The sequence below is a fragment of the Osmerus eperlanus genome, chromosome 5 (assembly GCF_963692335.1).
Source record: "Osmerus eperlanus chromosome 5, fOsmEpe2.1, whole genome shotgun sequence".
Lineage (NCBI taxonomy): Eukaryota > Metazoa > Chordata > Actinopteri > Osmeriformes > Osmeridae > Osmerus > Osmerus eperlanus.
Window position 1 is genome coordinate 4258187 of NC_085022.1, and position 12006 is coordinate 4270192.

Consider the following 12006-nt stretch of genomic DNA (forward strand, 5'->3'; position numbering starts at 1 on the left):
AGCAAACACAAGCAGACAGGGACTTGTAGAAGGTGGATTGGAGTGTGCATGAGTGCCTTATAGACAGGACAGGTGAGTCACACATTGCCTTGGTCCCCACACATGGAAATGTTTGGACTGTGCTGACCAAGGTCTGATGGGGTCTGCAGCAAGCCAGCAAGCAGAAAAAGGTAAGTAGAGAAAATGTTACGTTATGAAAGTGTGGAAATAATGTTAATTGTATATCCTTTACAATTTATTGATTCATTTCATTTCAAATGTTCACAATATGCACTCTAACTGTTATGTGTATATTACTGTCACAGTTTTTTGTGTATATATCATTCCACAGCATATTGTCCTTGCTTTAACACTTTACTAGAGATTTAAGTAAAACATTTGTGAAGTCAAGCAGACATTTGGTTAGTTTGCCAAAGTTATAAAGACAAAAATAACCAAACGTCTCCAGTATTTGTTATATTGTACATGTAGTAGGGATCTGTTTATAGTGTACATGTAGTTCTCGTCAGCTAAGCACATGAGGTAGCCTGAGCACATCTACTCAGTTAATCCTCATTGTTCCTCTGAACGAAGAGCTTGTCACTGGCTCTAACACTCTTATAGAAATTAGCCCAATCCAATTTAAAGGTGCCTTTGCTTGTGTGAGGATCTCTCATTTCCATTCACAGAGAAAGCATTTCTTTGTAGCCTGCTGAACCTTCCATGAGACAGTTGAAACCATGATTTAGGCTATCTAGGAATTTCAGAGGCTTTTTACACGTGTAATCTTCAAGAATCTTTCATTTGAAAGTGTTATGGCAACAACATATCCAGCACCAATATCATGCATCTGTTTTATTTCCTCATTGTGCTACTTAGCAATTCATATTTGTCACATTCTTGATATATGTGATAGAATCGACCTCCCACCCCCAACTCATAGATGATACAAAGTAACTATTGATGCTCAACTAATAAACAACAACAAAAAACAATCAACTGTTCAGTCCACTGATCCTAAACATTGAGCCCCTCATAATAAATAATGTATTGTGCTTCTACCTCAGTGCCAGCCACCCTGCCACCAGTCTCCAGCAGCGAGTTCTCGGTGGGGTGTGGCTCTAGGCCCCATCCACCAGCCATTTTCATCACTGCTCCTTCCAAGGAGGACCTCAACACCCCTCCACCCACCATCACCATCGCAGACGCTGCCAAAGAGAGAAGGCCCACCTCAGTGCCCATCGTTGTGGGACAAAAACCCATCAGCAGCAAGGCCTAGACATCCATGTAAAGGTGTGGTCTAAAGGAATGCCAGAAGCTGTTTCCCCTCTTTTAGGGTTTAGTTTATTTATTGGGGTTTACATCTATGTTTAGGTAGGCCAACTGTAAACTCTTTGTGATATTGCTTCTGAAAAGTGACATTTACATACATGGAATACCATGACATGTGATAGATAAACCATAGCCTAATAAGCAGTTTGTGTAGGTCAAAGAGCTATCATTGTATCTAGACTATGGCCTTTATTTAGTTACTGCTTTTTGCATTTGCTGACCCTTACTGATCACATGTACCTAAAAGTACAAATTTAAATAAACATTTGAGGACTGAGTTTAAAATGTGATTATAATTGATCTGTCTATTGATTTAGGGTCTATCTAATGGGGTGAACCACAATGACGGAGTGTACTACGCAGCTCAAACCCCGGGAAAACTCGTGGTTGGCCACCCAGATGGCAAGGAAAGACGTGTGTTAGACTAGTATGTCTTGTATTTAGTTAGCTAGCCTACCATAGCTGAGTGGAGCGTTAACAGCATTTAAAGTACGCTTGGATGTAGGGCTTGTAGTGGAACTACACACAGAGATGGACACCGCCACCGGGGATTCAGAACCGGACCCCATCAAGCTAAAGTCAATCAAGAACAAAAGAACGTTCACTGTACCACAAAAAGACCGGGTGAGTAATCACACCACATGGATCAAAACACACTGTCTTTCCAGATGGCTATATGGGTTGCTCGCAAGTGATCTTGGTCAGTTAGCTACATGGCCTATAGTAACCCACGTGTGTTACGGTTGGCATTGTGATCTAGTGGAACTAACTCTTTAGTAAGCTTACTAACAAATTTAGACAAGAACAAGAACCAGATTGCGTGTAAGACACATATTTGACTATGGACGTCAGTAGGATGCTTTGACTCCTATTTGTGCAGTCTCACGAATGTGTACCGGACTGGATTGTCCTCATTTGTTTCAATTGATGTGTATATTTTAGCTTGGTAACTGCAGAAGCGTGAAGGAATTTGAAAAGCTGAACCGAATTGGGGAAGGAACATATGGAATTGTGTGTAAGTTGATCTGCTGTAATTAAACCCCTTGTAGAGTTATATAGAACATGAAACCCATTTGGGAAAAAACCCATGTACGTATCCCCCTGTTTGCAGACAGGGCTCGGGATACAAGGTCAGATGAAATTGTGGCCCTGAAGAAGGTTCGGATGGACAAGGAGAAAGATGGTACTGTCTGTCTGATGCGACACCTGTCTGTCTGATGTGCTACCTATCTGTCTGATGAGACACCTGTCTGTCTGATGTGCTACCTGCCTGCCTGTCTGACATGCTACCTGTCTGTCTGATGAGACACCTGTTTGTCTAACATGCTACCTGTCTGTCTGATGTGCTGCCTGCCTGCCTGTCTGACATGCTGTCTGTCTGTCTGACATGCTACCTGTCAGTCTGATGTGCTGCCTGCCTGTCTGTTTGACATGCTACCTGTCTGTCGGATGAGAAACCTGTCTGTCTGACATGCTACCTGTCAGTCTGATGTGCTGCCTGCCTGTCTGTCTGACATGCTACCTGCTTGTGTCTCCAGGGATTCCAATCAGCAGTCTGAGGGAGATTACTCTGCTGCTGCGTTTGAGACACCCCAACATCGTGGAGCTGAAGGAGGTGGTGGTGGGCAGCCACCTGGAGAGGTAGATGACAGACTACACACATGCAGTATGCTACACAGTACACACTCTCACCCTGTTGTATGCTACACTGTACACACTCTCACCCTGTAGTATGCTACACAGTACACACTCTCACCCTGTTGTATGCTACACTGTACACACTCTCACCCTGTAGTATGCTACACAGTACACACTCTCACCCTGTAATATGCTACACAGTACACACTCTCACCCTGTAGTATGCTACACAGTACACACTCTCACCCTGTTGTATGCTACACTGTACACACTCTCACCCTGTAGTATGCTACACAGTACACACTCTCACCCTGTAGTATGCTACACAGTACACACTCTCACCCTGTTGTATGCTACACTGTACACACTCTCACCCTGTAGTATGCTACCCAGTACACACTCTCACCCTGTAGTATGCTACACAGTACACACTCTCACCCTGTAGTATGCTACATAGTACACACTCTCACCCTGTAGTATGCTACACAGTACACACTCACCCTGTAGTATGCTACACAGTACACACTCTCACCCTGTAGTATTCTACACAGTACACACTCTCACCCTGTAGTATGCTACACTGTACACACTCACCCTGTAGTATGCTACACTGTACACACTCTCACCCTGTAGTATGCTACACAGTACACACTCTCACCCTGTAGTATGCTACACAGTACACACTCTCACCCTGTAATATGCTACACTGTACACACTCTCACCCTGTAGTATGCTACACTGTACACACTCTCACCCTGTAGTATGCTACACAGTACACACTCTCACCCTGTAGTATGCTACACAGTACACACTCTCACCCTGTAATATGCTACACAGTACACACTCTCTGTGTGTCTCTCCAGCCTGTTCCTAGTGATGAGCTACTGTGAGCAAGACCTGGCCAGTCTCCTGGAGAACATGCAGACTCCCTTCTCTGAAGCCCAGGTAGGCTGGACAGGAGGACTGGTTGTAGATGTAAGCTTCTCTGTCGTCCTTGGTGTTTAAACTGTGATCGGCAACCCACCTCCCTCACTCCCCCAGGTGAAGTGTATCGTCCTACAGTTGCTGAGAGGCCTAGACTATCTTCACCTCAACTTCATCCTACACCGGTCAGTAACATGGGAATAGGTTCATCAGTAGCTCCATCACGACAGTCTTGTCTATTATTGACATCAGTATTTAGAGAAGATAAGATGCCGTTCTTTGAAGCATTACTGTGATACCAGTAATGACCCTAAGGTACTTGGTGGACTGATGTGAGTGTGTCCAGTCGGATTAACACCAAATAATCGCGTTTGTCACAGGGACCTGAAGGTGTCCAATCTGCTAATGACAGACAAGGGCTGTGTGAAGATAGGTGAGTTATCATCATCATCATCGTTATCATCGTTATTATCGTTGTCGTCTTCACCTGCTCTGATCGATCGTGGATTAAAGCTTTGATCTTATTCCTTTAGTTCAAAATAGGCTTGTTGAGGCAGACTGGGAGGAGTAGTTGGTGCGTTTCAAGGTGCCATCTGCCTTCCAGAATTAAGAGGCCTTGTCGTCTGAGATCAGAGTTAAGATGCAGTAGTAGGAAAACTTAAGCCTGTCTGACCGTCCATGGCTTGACTACTGTTTTTAATCTGGACACAAGGCTGCCAGGTACATCTACTGCCAGAACAGAGAGTACCGGGCATTAGCCAGGGTTAGGTGTCAGTTGGACCTCAACATTTTGGAGAGGCACCTGTTTGTCAGCCAGACTGTTTAGGACCCGAGGAAGCCATTGTGAGCCGGTGTGTCTGTGATGTTAAGGCTGCAGTATGAGAGGGAGATGTCTGGTCTTGTGTGGGTCCGACTAATGGCACCCCCACCCCATCCCACACAGCGGACTTCGGTCTGGCCCGCGTCTACGGTATCCCCCTCCAGCCCATGACTCCCAAGGTGGTGACCTTGTGGTGAGTGTCCTCCTGTCCTCCTGTCCTCCTCTCGCCCTAGGTCACCCCCTCTCGAATCCTCCCAGAAATACCTATAACAGCTAGCCTATGTTTGCAGCTCTGTCGGTCTCTCACTCCTAAGCCGCTGTCCCCCTACCACCAGGTACAGAGCTCCAGAAGTCCTCCTCGGGACTAAGACCCAGACCACTGCTCTGGACATGTGGTGAGAAGGCAGCATTTAAACCCTGTTTCTCTGTTAAACACTGTTATAATCCGGTTACATTGTGAGTATGGGCGTGTTTTACAACTCATAAACCACCAGGTATTCCTGTGTATAAACACAGCTGGTGTGATGTACTTACGTTCATTCAGTGTGTATGTGATGGTACTGTGTTCAGACAGTGTGTATGTGATGGTACTGTGTTCAGACAGTGTGTATGTGATGGTACTGTGTTCAGACAGTGTGTTCAGACAGTGTGTGTGTTTCTTCTCAGGGCGGTGGGCTGCATCCTGGCAGAGCTGCTGGCCCACAAGCCTCTTCTTCCCGCCGGCTCGGAGATCCAACAAGTGGACCTCATCGTACAGCTGCTGGGCACACCCAATGAAAACATCTGGCCTGTAAGACCTGGCTGGCTTTACCTCCTGCTTTTACCCCCTCCTAAGTATCAAGCCTGTAAAGGAGTCCAGTCTGCCTGTTCACTGTCCAGGGTGACTTTATTTCGCTTACCCGTGCAGCCCTATGTAGCTCTGCCCCTCTGTTTGTCCAGGGCTTCTCCCGGCTCCCTCTGGTGGGCCAGTACAGCCTACGAAAGCAGCCGTACAACAACCTGAAGAATAAATTCACCTGGCTGTCTGACGCAGGTCTGCGCCTTCTCAACCAGCTCTTCATGTACAACCCTCAGCGCAGGTACCTCCACCTTGTTAACCCCCAGCGCAGGTACCTCCTCCTTGTTAACCCCCAGCGCAGGTACCTCCACCTTGTTAACCCTCAGCGCAGGTACCTCCACCTTGTTAACCCCCAGCGCAGGTACCTCCACCTTGTTAACCCCCAGCGCAGGTACCTCCTCCTTGTTAACCCCCAGCGCAGGTACCTCCTCCTTGTTAACCCCCCAGCGCAGGTACCTCCTCCTTGTTAACCCCCAGCGCAGGTACCTCCTCCTTGTTAACCCCCAGCGCAGGTACCTCCTCCTTGTTAACCCCCAGCGCAGGTACCTCCACCTTGTTAACCCCCAGCGCAGGTACCTCCTCCTTGTTAACCCCCAGCGCAGGTACCTCCTCCTGGTTAACCCCCAGCGCAGGTACCTCCTCCTTGTTAACCCCCAGCGCAGGTACCTCCTCCTTGTTAACCCCCAGCGCAGGTACCTCCTCCTTGTTAACCCCCAGCGCAGGTACCTCCTCCTTGTTAATCCCCAGCGCAGGTACCTCCACCTTGTTAACCCCCAGGCAAGAGTCAAGATTCAAACTTTATTGATCATTCTTTGTGGACACATCCATGACCACCTCCTTCTCTGATGTGTTGTCTCTCCCAGGGCCACGGCTAAGGACTGCCTGGAAAGCTCCTACTTCAAGGAGAAACCTTTACGTAAGTTCAAGGTTCAATGGTGGACTAGGTCAAAGGTCAAAAGTCGACTATGGGGTTTGTCTGTATAGTTGGAATTGACTCCATCCTTTAAAACTCTGTAGGATACATCCCATTAATGAACGATAACATCCCTTTTATCGTTCATTCCTGTATGGATGGTAGAGGGGCTAAGAGCTTGATCCTCCACCCGCCCAGCACAGGACCTCCATTACTCTGCTGTTTCTGGGCCGTGCTGAAGTTTGTCCTCTGTCTTCTGCAGCTTGTGAGCCTGAGCTGATGCCCACCTTCCCTCACCACCGCAACAAGAGGGCCGCGCCTTCGGCAGACAGCCAATCAAAGCGCAGCAAAGTTTGATATTGTCAGAGCAGCTGACTGGATGGATTTCTGGAGGGCAATTCTGAAGTGCTGGAACAGAAGTGTAACACAGTCACAGGTGCAGTGAGGAGACATGCTGCATGCTTGGAATGATGGTTGTGAATGCCGACTCGGCGGTCAGTATGACGATCACAGTGTCCTGAAGTGTCATGCTACTGTAGTATTAAACTGCCTAGTTTTCAGCTTCTCTTGGTTCCTTAATGCTAAATGTCTAACATTGCAGTTTTGCTAAAGATGAGCCTTAAACTATGCAGTACATTTACAAAAGTACATTTGTGTGACCGGTATGGTGTTAGATTTATATACTGTAACTGGGCTTTTTTTTATCACTTGGAAACACTTTGATATTGTAACTTCAGTTTTTAGTTTTATTAAAAGCTATTTGAAATGCCTGTCTGTGATTGGTCAAGTGTCCTACGAGAAATGCTGAGGCACAGACTCATCTCATAAGTGATGACATCACACTCAGTTCATGTTCAGTTCAAATGTAGTGTTTTTAATAGGTCAGAGGGCAGCTTGTTTACCATAGATACGGCATCCTATCTGGGACATGAACATGACCAACTAGACTGACACAACTTATCTACTGTGGACTGGCAGTGGGCCCTATGGTGCTGGTGCTCAGTCAAATAAATTAGACAAATTAAATGTAATACTGTACCTAGAATTGAGGAAAAAACACTACTGCTTATAAACATACATTTTCCTCTTTAGAAGAACCATGACAATAAAATCCACTGTAGTCTTCTCAGTGAATAAGTTTGTCTCTTCAGAGAATAAATTAGACGAGTTAGGCAAAATAGGGCCCCCCCAACCACCACAACACTATGACTATGGTCAGTCTCCATGACGACAGCGCTGAGACAGCAAGGTATAGACTCTTCAACACTGCAACAGGACAGGGCTCTGAGGTCCTTCACGCCCAGTCACTGGAGCTAGCTTAACGTCAAGAGGAATACTACAACTGTCAAACAAACTTCTGTAGCCTGTCCATCTCACAGTTACAAAACAGATCCTGACCGCAAAAGGAGATATTAAGGAAATAATAAATAGTCATAAATAGTGTTCAATTAAACGGCATGTGACACTGGGGACCCCATGAAAGTTATGGAGAGCATTCAACAAATCAGTCAATACACTAGTCAGTAGTTTAGCAACTGGTAAATTAAAAGATTAGTAACAGACATTTGTGATAAGACAAAATAAAAAAAACACATACTTAGGGAAACAATTGAACAAAAGTTTTTTTTTGTAAACTTTTTTCCTCCTAAGATCTTCAGTACCGCTTTCTTTTCTGAATACTGAACAAAGTGCAGGATGGCAAAGACATGCACGGCTCCCATGTCCTCGCAGTCCACCTCGGGCCGTGTAGTGGGAGGGAGAAAATGCTTGACGTTAAAACACTTGGTAGTTCTTGCCGATGCAGGTTAGTTGAAAACCACCATGGAAGTAGCTACTTGTTTGACAGGAACTCTTGCAGGGGGGGGAGAGAGAGAGAGAGACCAGAGGGGGGGGGGGGGGGGGGGGGTTGGAGGGGGCGTGTCTCAGCCCTCTTGTCCAAAGTCATCTGTGAACTTCTTGACCTTGAACAGGTCCTCAGTGTTGACCGTTGGTCTGGTGGTGGACAGGGAGCGCAGCATATCAGACTGGCAGGGAGGAGGAGAGACAAACACCTGGTGAGACCAGCCACTACAGAGCAGGGGCACCTAGACTTGTTAGCACAATTCATACGTCTCACCATGCACACGATGGGCTCCAGCAACTTGTCGCTAGGCACGTCCATCCACGTCATCTCTATGGCAGCGGGATCGCCAGGGGAACATGGGGTCAGGAGGTCATCCACCGTCATCGTGTTGTTGCTACGAGACGGGCCACGAACCTGGAGGACAGTGCGTGTTGGTGAAAGCCAGGAATCAACTGGGGGGGAGGGGCAGGACCACAGGTGGAGTGGAGCTAAGCCTGACAAGCGCCACAGTGCCACACACACACACTATTAAATCCATTCGTCTAAGAAGGTAACCTTTTTACTGTGTAGTCACATGCCCGTTGTTACACCGCTGCAGAGTACTGAACATGCTGCATTATGGGTACTGTAGTTACCTTTTTGAAGTGTGTGGCAGACTGCACCTTCCTGACTGGCTGCATGAGGGCATCTCGCACGATGACGCTAATGTCAGCGCCGGAGTAGCCGTCTGTCTTAAAGGCGAGCTGCCGCAGGTCAGCGTCACTCAGGCTGTGCGGCGTGTTGCCCAGGTGGAGACGGAACATCTGGGACCGCGCAGGTTCCTCTGGGAGGGGGATGTAGATACGCTTCTCAAACCTAGCAACCCAGAGATCAGGTTGTTTTAGACAATTCATTTTCTTATCAGATAACCCTCTTACTGAGCTTCACAAACCCCTAAATGACCTCTGACCTTCTGCGGATGGCTGCGTCCAGGACCCAGGGGATGTTGGTGGCGCCTAACACGAGTATCCCGTCATTGTTGTTGCCCACACCTGTCAATCAGACAACAGTAAACAGTGATGATTTCACATGGTGTTTTCCATTAGGAGCTACCTAGTATCTCTGGGAATTTCCCCTAGGGGGCAGTAGTGGCGCTCACCCTGCATCTGGACCAGGAACTCTGTCTTGATCCTGCGTGCGGCCTCACTCTCATTCTCGTTCCTGGAGCCACACAGGGAGTCCACCTCATCGATGAAGATGATGGAGGGCTTGTGCTGCCGTGCGAGGTCAAACAGGTTCTTCACCAGTCTGGAAGACAGGCGGGGGGGGGGGGGGGGGGTAGGAGAAGAGGGGGGGAGAGGAGACAGGGGGAGGGAGGAGAGAGAGAAGGCATTGAAGAGACAAAGCTAGAGACATGTAACCGCAGAGAGCAAACAGAACCCCAGCTTTGCTTATGACTAGGAAACAGACACCGTCTGAAACCAAACACTCACTTCTCACTCTCTCCCAGCCACTTGGACATGAGGTCAGAAGAGGAAACAGAGAAGAAGGTGGAGTTGTTGGCCTCGGTGGCGACAGCCTTGGCCAGGTAGGACTTCCCCGTTCCTGGGGGACCAAACAGTAAAATCCCACGCCAAGGAGTACGTTTACCTGCAACCAGACGCAGGGAAGGATGGGGTGGGAGAGGGACATATATTTTGTGTGTGAGAGGATGACAAAGGAACGGGGGGGGGGGGGGTTGATTTGAATGGAAGCATTCAGGATGCTTGGGACAGAGAAAGGTTTGGAGATATTGAGAGGGAAAGGGGAAGAGATAGAGCAGCTCACCTGTGAAGAGGTGGGGGAACTTGATGGGTAGGATGACAGCTTCCTTCAGAGCCTCCTTGGCCCCCTCCAGCCCCGCCACATCGTTCCACCTCACATTGGGCTTCTCCATCACAATGGCCCCTAAACACGAGAGAAGGGGGGGCGTTTGGGGGCAACAGAGCCTCAGTACCCAACTCCTTTAAAAGTTCAGCTGTGCATACAGAAGTAGTATTTACTCTCACAAATCATACCAACCTTCCCTTACAGAATCAAACACATACACAGGCAGATGGTAGACACATACACAACACAAACATATATATAATACACACCCATCAGCTGCTCCTGTAGCTTCTTCCTCTCTGGGTTTTCCCCCTCACTGTCACTGTCACTCCTGGGGAGAACACAAACACACACACACACACACAACATACCAGTTACCAGTTATCGCTCTTCAAGCTCTCGTCACCTGCAGTCACCGGCTTGTCTTCAGCTCCTGATGTTTCGATGGAGGAGTCGCCCTTACTACTCACTTGTCATTGCTCTGTGCTTCCTTCCTACTCACTTGTCATTGCTCTGTGCTTCCTTGACGGGCTTCTTTCCTTGTTTCTCTTTGTTCTTCAGGTAGTCTTTCAGCTTCTCTGCCCGGTCCAGGTATTGCATACACTTCCCTCGTATGCTCTCCTTGGCCTTGTCGCTGTGAGCCTCGTCTACGAATGAACACCAGGAGACCACATCACTTCTGGCTCCTTGTTAGCCTCTCTCTAAGCTTGGTTCCTGGTAAGCTTGTAGCTGAACATGTATAACTAGATGTAACCTGACTGCCCAGACCTTAATACAGAAATAACTTAGGAACTGTCTACCCTTAAGAACCTACCTAGGCTTTGCCTCCAAGAACACAGCTGTCCTGACTATGTGTGAGTTCTGGTGGTCCCAGAGACGATGTTGATGTTTCGATTACTCACACTTAATTGCATGAAGGAAGTATTCCACTGCATGCTGATATAGGCGCAATGCCTCCTCATAGTTCTTTGCCTTGTCTTCCTCTGTGGCTTTGGTCACAAGATCGATCGCTTTCTGTTAGTGAATGATGGAAGGAAGGAGTGAGGAGAGAAATGATAGTGAATGAGTCTACTACACAATTATATGCTATCAAGAAACCAGAATAATATTCAAAGACATTCAGGCAGCTGAAATCAGAAACATTAGATAAACAAGCTAGCTCTCTGTCCAGCATGCTGAGACGCAAGCTCACCAATAGTTAAAAAGCTAGCTAGCTCGACTACCTAGCAGTATCTACAATATTTTCCGCTAGCTTGCCAATTTGTAGATCCACGCCAATCCCTAACCAACGTTAGCTAACTTGAGCTAGCTACCCTAAACAAAGCGTCGACAGTGTGACTAATTCCGTTGCCAAATTACAACACAGTAGTTTAACTGTTTGTGCTAGCGTGGTGGTTGTTTACTTATAGTATCGTTGCTTGCAGTTACATTTAGCTAGCACTAGCTCGCTTGTCAGCTTACAAGCTAACTTACCTGTAACGTTGACGTTGTCATTTCATCTCACTCTTCGGAAATCCACCCAAATTAGCTATATTTGAGTTCTTCTTCAGATATGAGTTTTGATATATGCTCGCTAACTGTACAGTGTCTCAACAGGGGTGGCTGCTCTTGACATGACAAAGAAGGGATGCTAGCTCGCTGCTAGCTAGGTGACAGCTTTTACTCGGCTCACCAATCCTACTAAGCTAGCAACAACACAAGAGACTGCGTCTTTGGCAAAGTACTATAGAGAATGTCGCCCTCTAGCGTGAACGTCGTTGGATACAGTTCTAGTTCCGCTACCATCTCTTCAGCGATTTGAAGCATATATTTATGGTATCAAATATGGGCAAGAATTTTCTACAGATGCAAAATACTATTGGCCCTTATGA

General features: G+C 47.3%; 2 protein-coding genes across 3 annotated transcripts; one reads left to right on the forward strand and one right to left on the reverse strand.

The window, feature by feature from the left end:
* Nucleotides 1-1044: 1044 nt before the first annotated feature.
* On the forward strand, nt 1045-7214 carry cdk10 (cyclin dependent kinase 10). Of its 2 annotated transcripts, none has more exons than XM_062461223.1 (14): nt 1045-1272; nt 1629-1935; nt 2254-2326; nt 2423-2494; nt 2850-2952; nt 3813-3894; nt 3991-4058; nt 4254-4306; nt 4817-4886; nt 5029-5088; nt 5360-5483; nt 5633-5772; nt 6395-6447; nt 6707-7214. In XM_062461223.1, exons 2-14 carry the CDS (start codon nt 1843-1845, stop codon nt 6799-6801), a joined length of 1086 nt encoding a protein of 361 aa, XP_062317207.1. In that variant the 5' UTR covers nt 1045-1272; nt 1629-1842; the 3' UTR covers nt 6802-7214. The 2 variants fall into 2 exon arrangements, with proteins under 2 accessions (XP_062317207.1, XP_062317208.1); XM_062461224.1 differs by lacking the exon at nt 1045-1272 and adding an exon at nt 1338-1353.
* Nucleotides 7215-7297: 83 nt separating this feature from the next.
* On the reverse strand, nt 7298-11846 carry vps4a (vacuolar protein sorting 4 homolog A). Its single transcript, XM_062461221.1, has 11 exons — nt 11609-11846; nt 11038-11149; nt 10638-10782; nt 10405-10466; nt 10094-10213; nt 9760-9916; nt 9426-9574; nt 9237-9318; nt 8923-9142; nt 8561-8701; nt 7298-8468 (listed from the first exon to the last, which is right to left on the reverse strand). Exons 1-11 carry the CDS (start codon nt 11627-11629, stop codon nt 8367-8369), a joined length of 1311 nt encoding a protein of 436 aa, XP_062317205.1. The 5' UTR covers nt 11630-11846; the 3' UTR covers nt 7298-8366.
* Nucleotides 11847-12006: the final 160 nt, after the last annotated feature.

Excerpts from the sequence above, each read along its gene's own strand:
- cdk10 (XM_062461223.1), top strand. The coding sequence starts at position 1,843 with ATGGACACCGCCACCGGGGATTCAGAACCGGACCCCATCAAGCTAAAG. Across the intron at positions 5,773-6,394 it reads ATGTACAACCCTCAGCGCAG|GGCCACGGCTAAGGACTGCC; the intron begins GTACCTCCACCT and ends TGTCTCTCCCAG. Across the intron at positions 6,448-6,706 it reads CTTCAAGGAGAAACCTTTAC|CTTGTGAGCCTGAGCTGATG; the intron begins GTAAGTTCAAGG and ends TGTCTTCTGCAG.
- vps4a (XM_062461221.1), bottom strand. The coding sequence starts at position 11,629 with ATGACAACGTCAACGTTACAG. Across the intron at positions 10,214-10,404 it reads GCTACAGGAGCAGCTGATGG|GGGCCATTGTGATGGAGAAG; the intron begins GTGTGTATTATA and ends TCTCGTGTTTAG. Across the intron at positions 9,319-9,425 it reads GTTCCTGGTCCAGATGCAGG|GTGTGGGCAACAACAATGAC; the intron begins GTGAGCGCCACT and ends TCTGATTGACAG.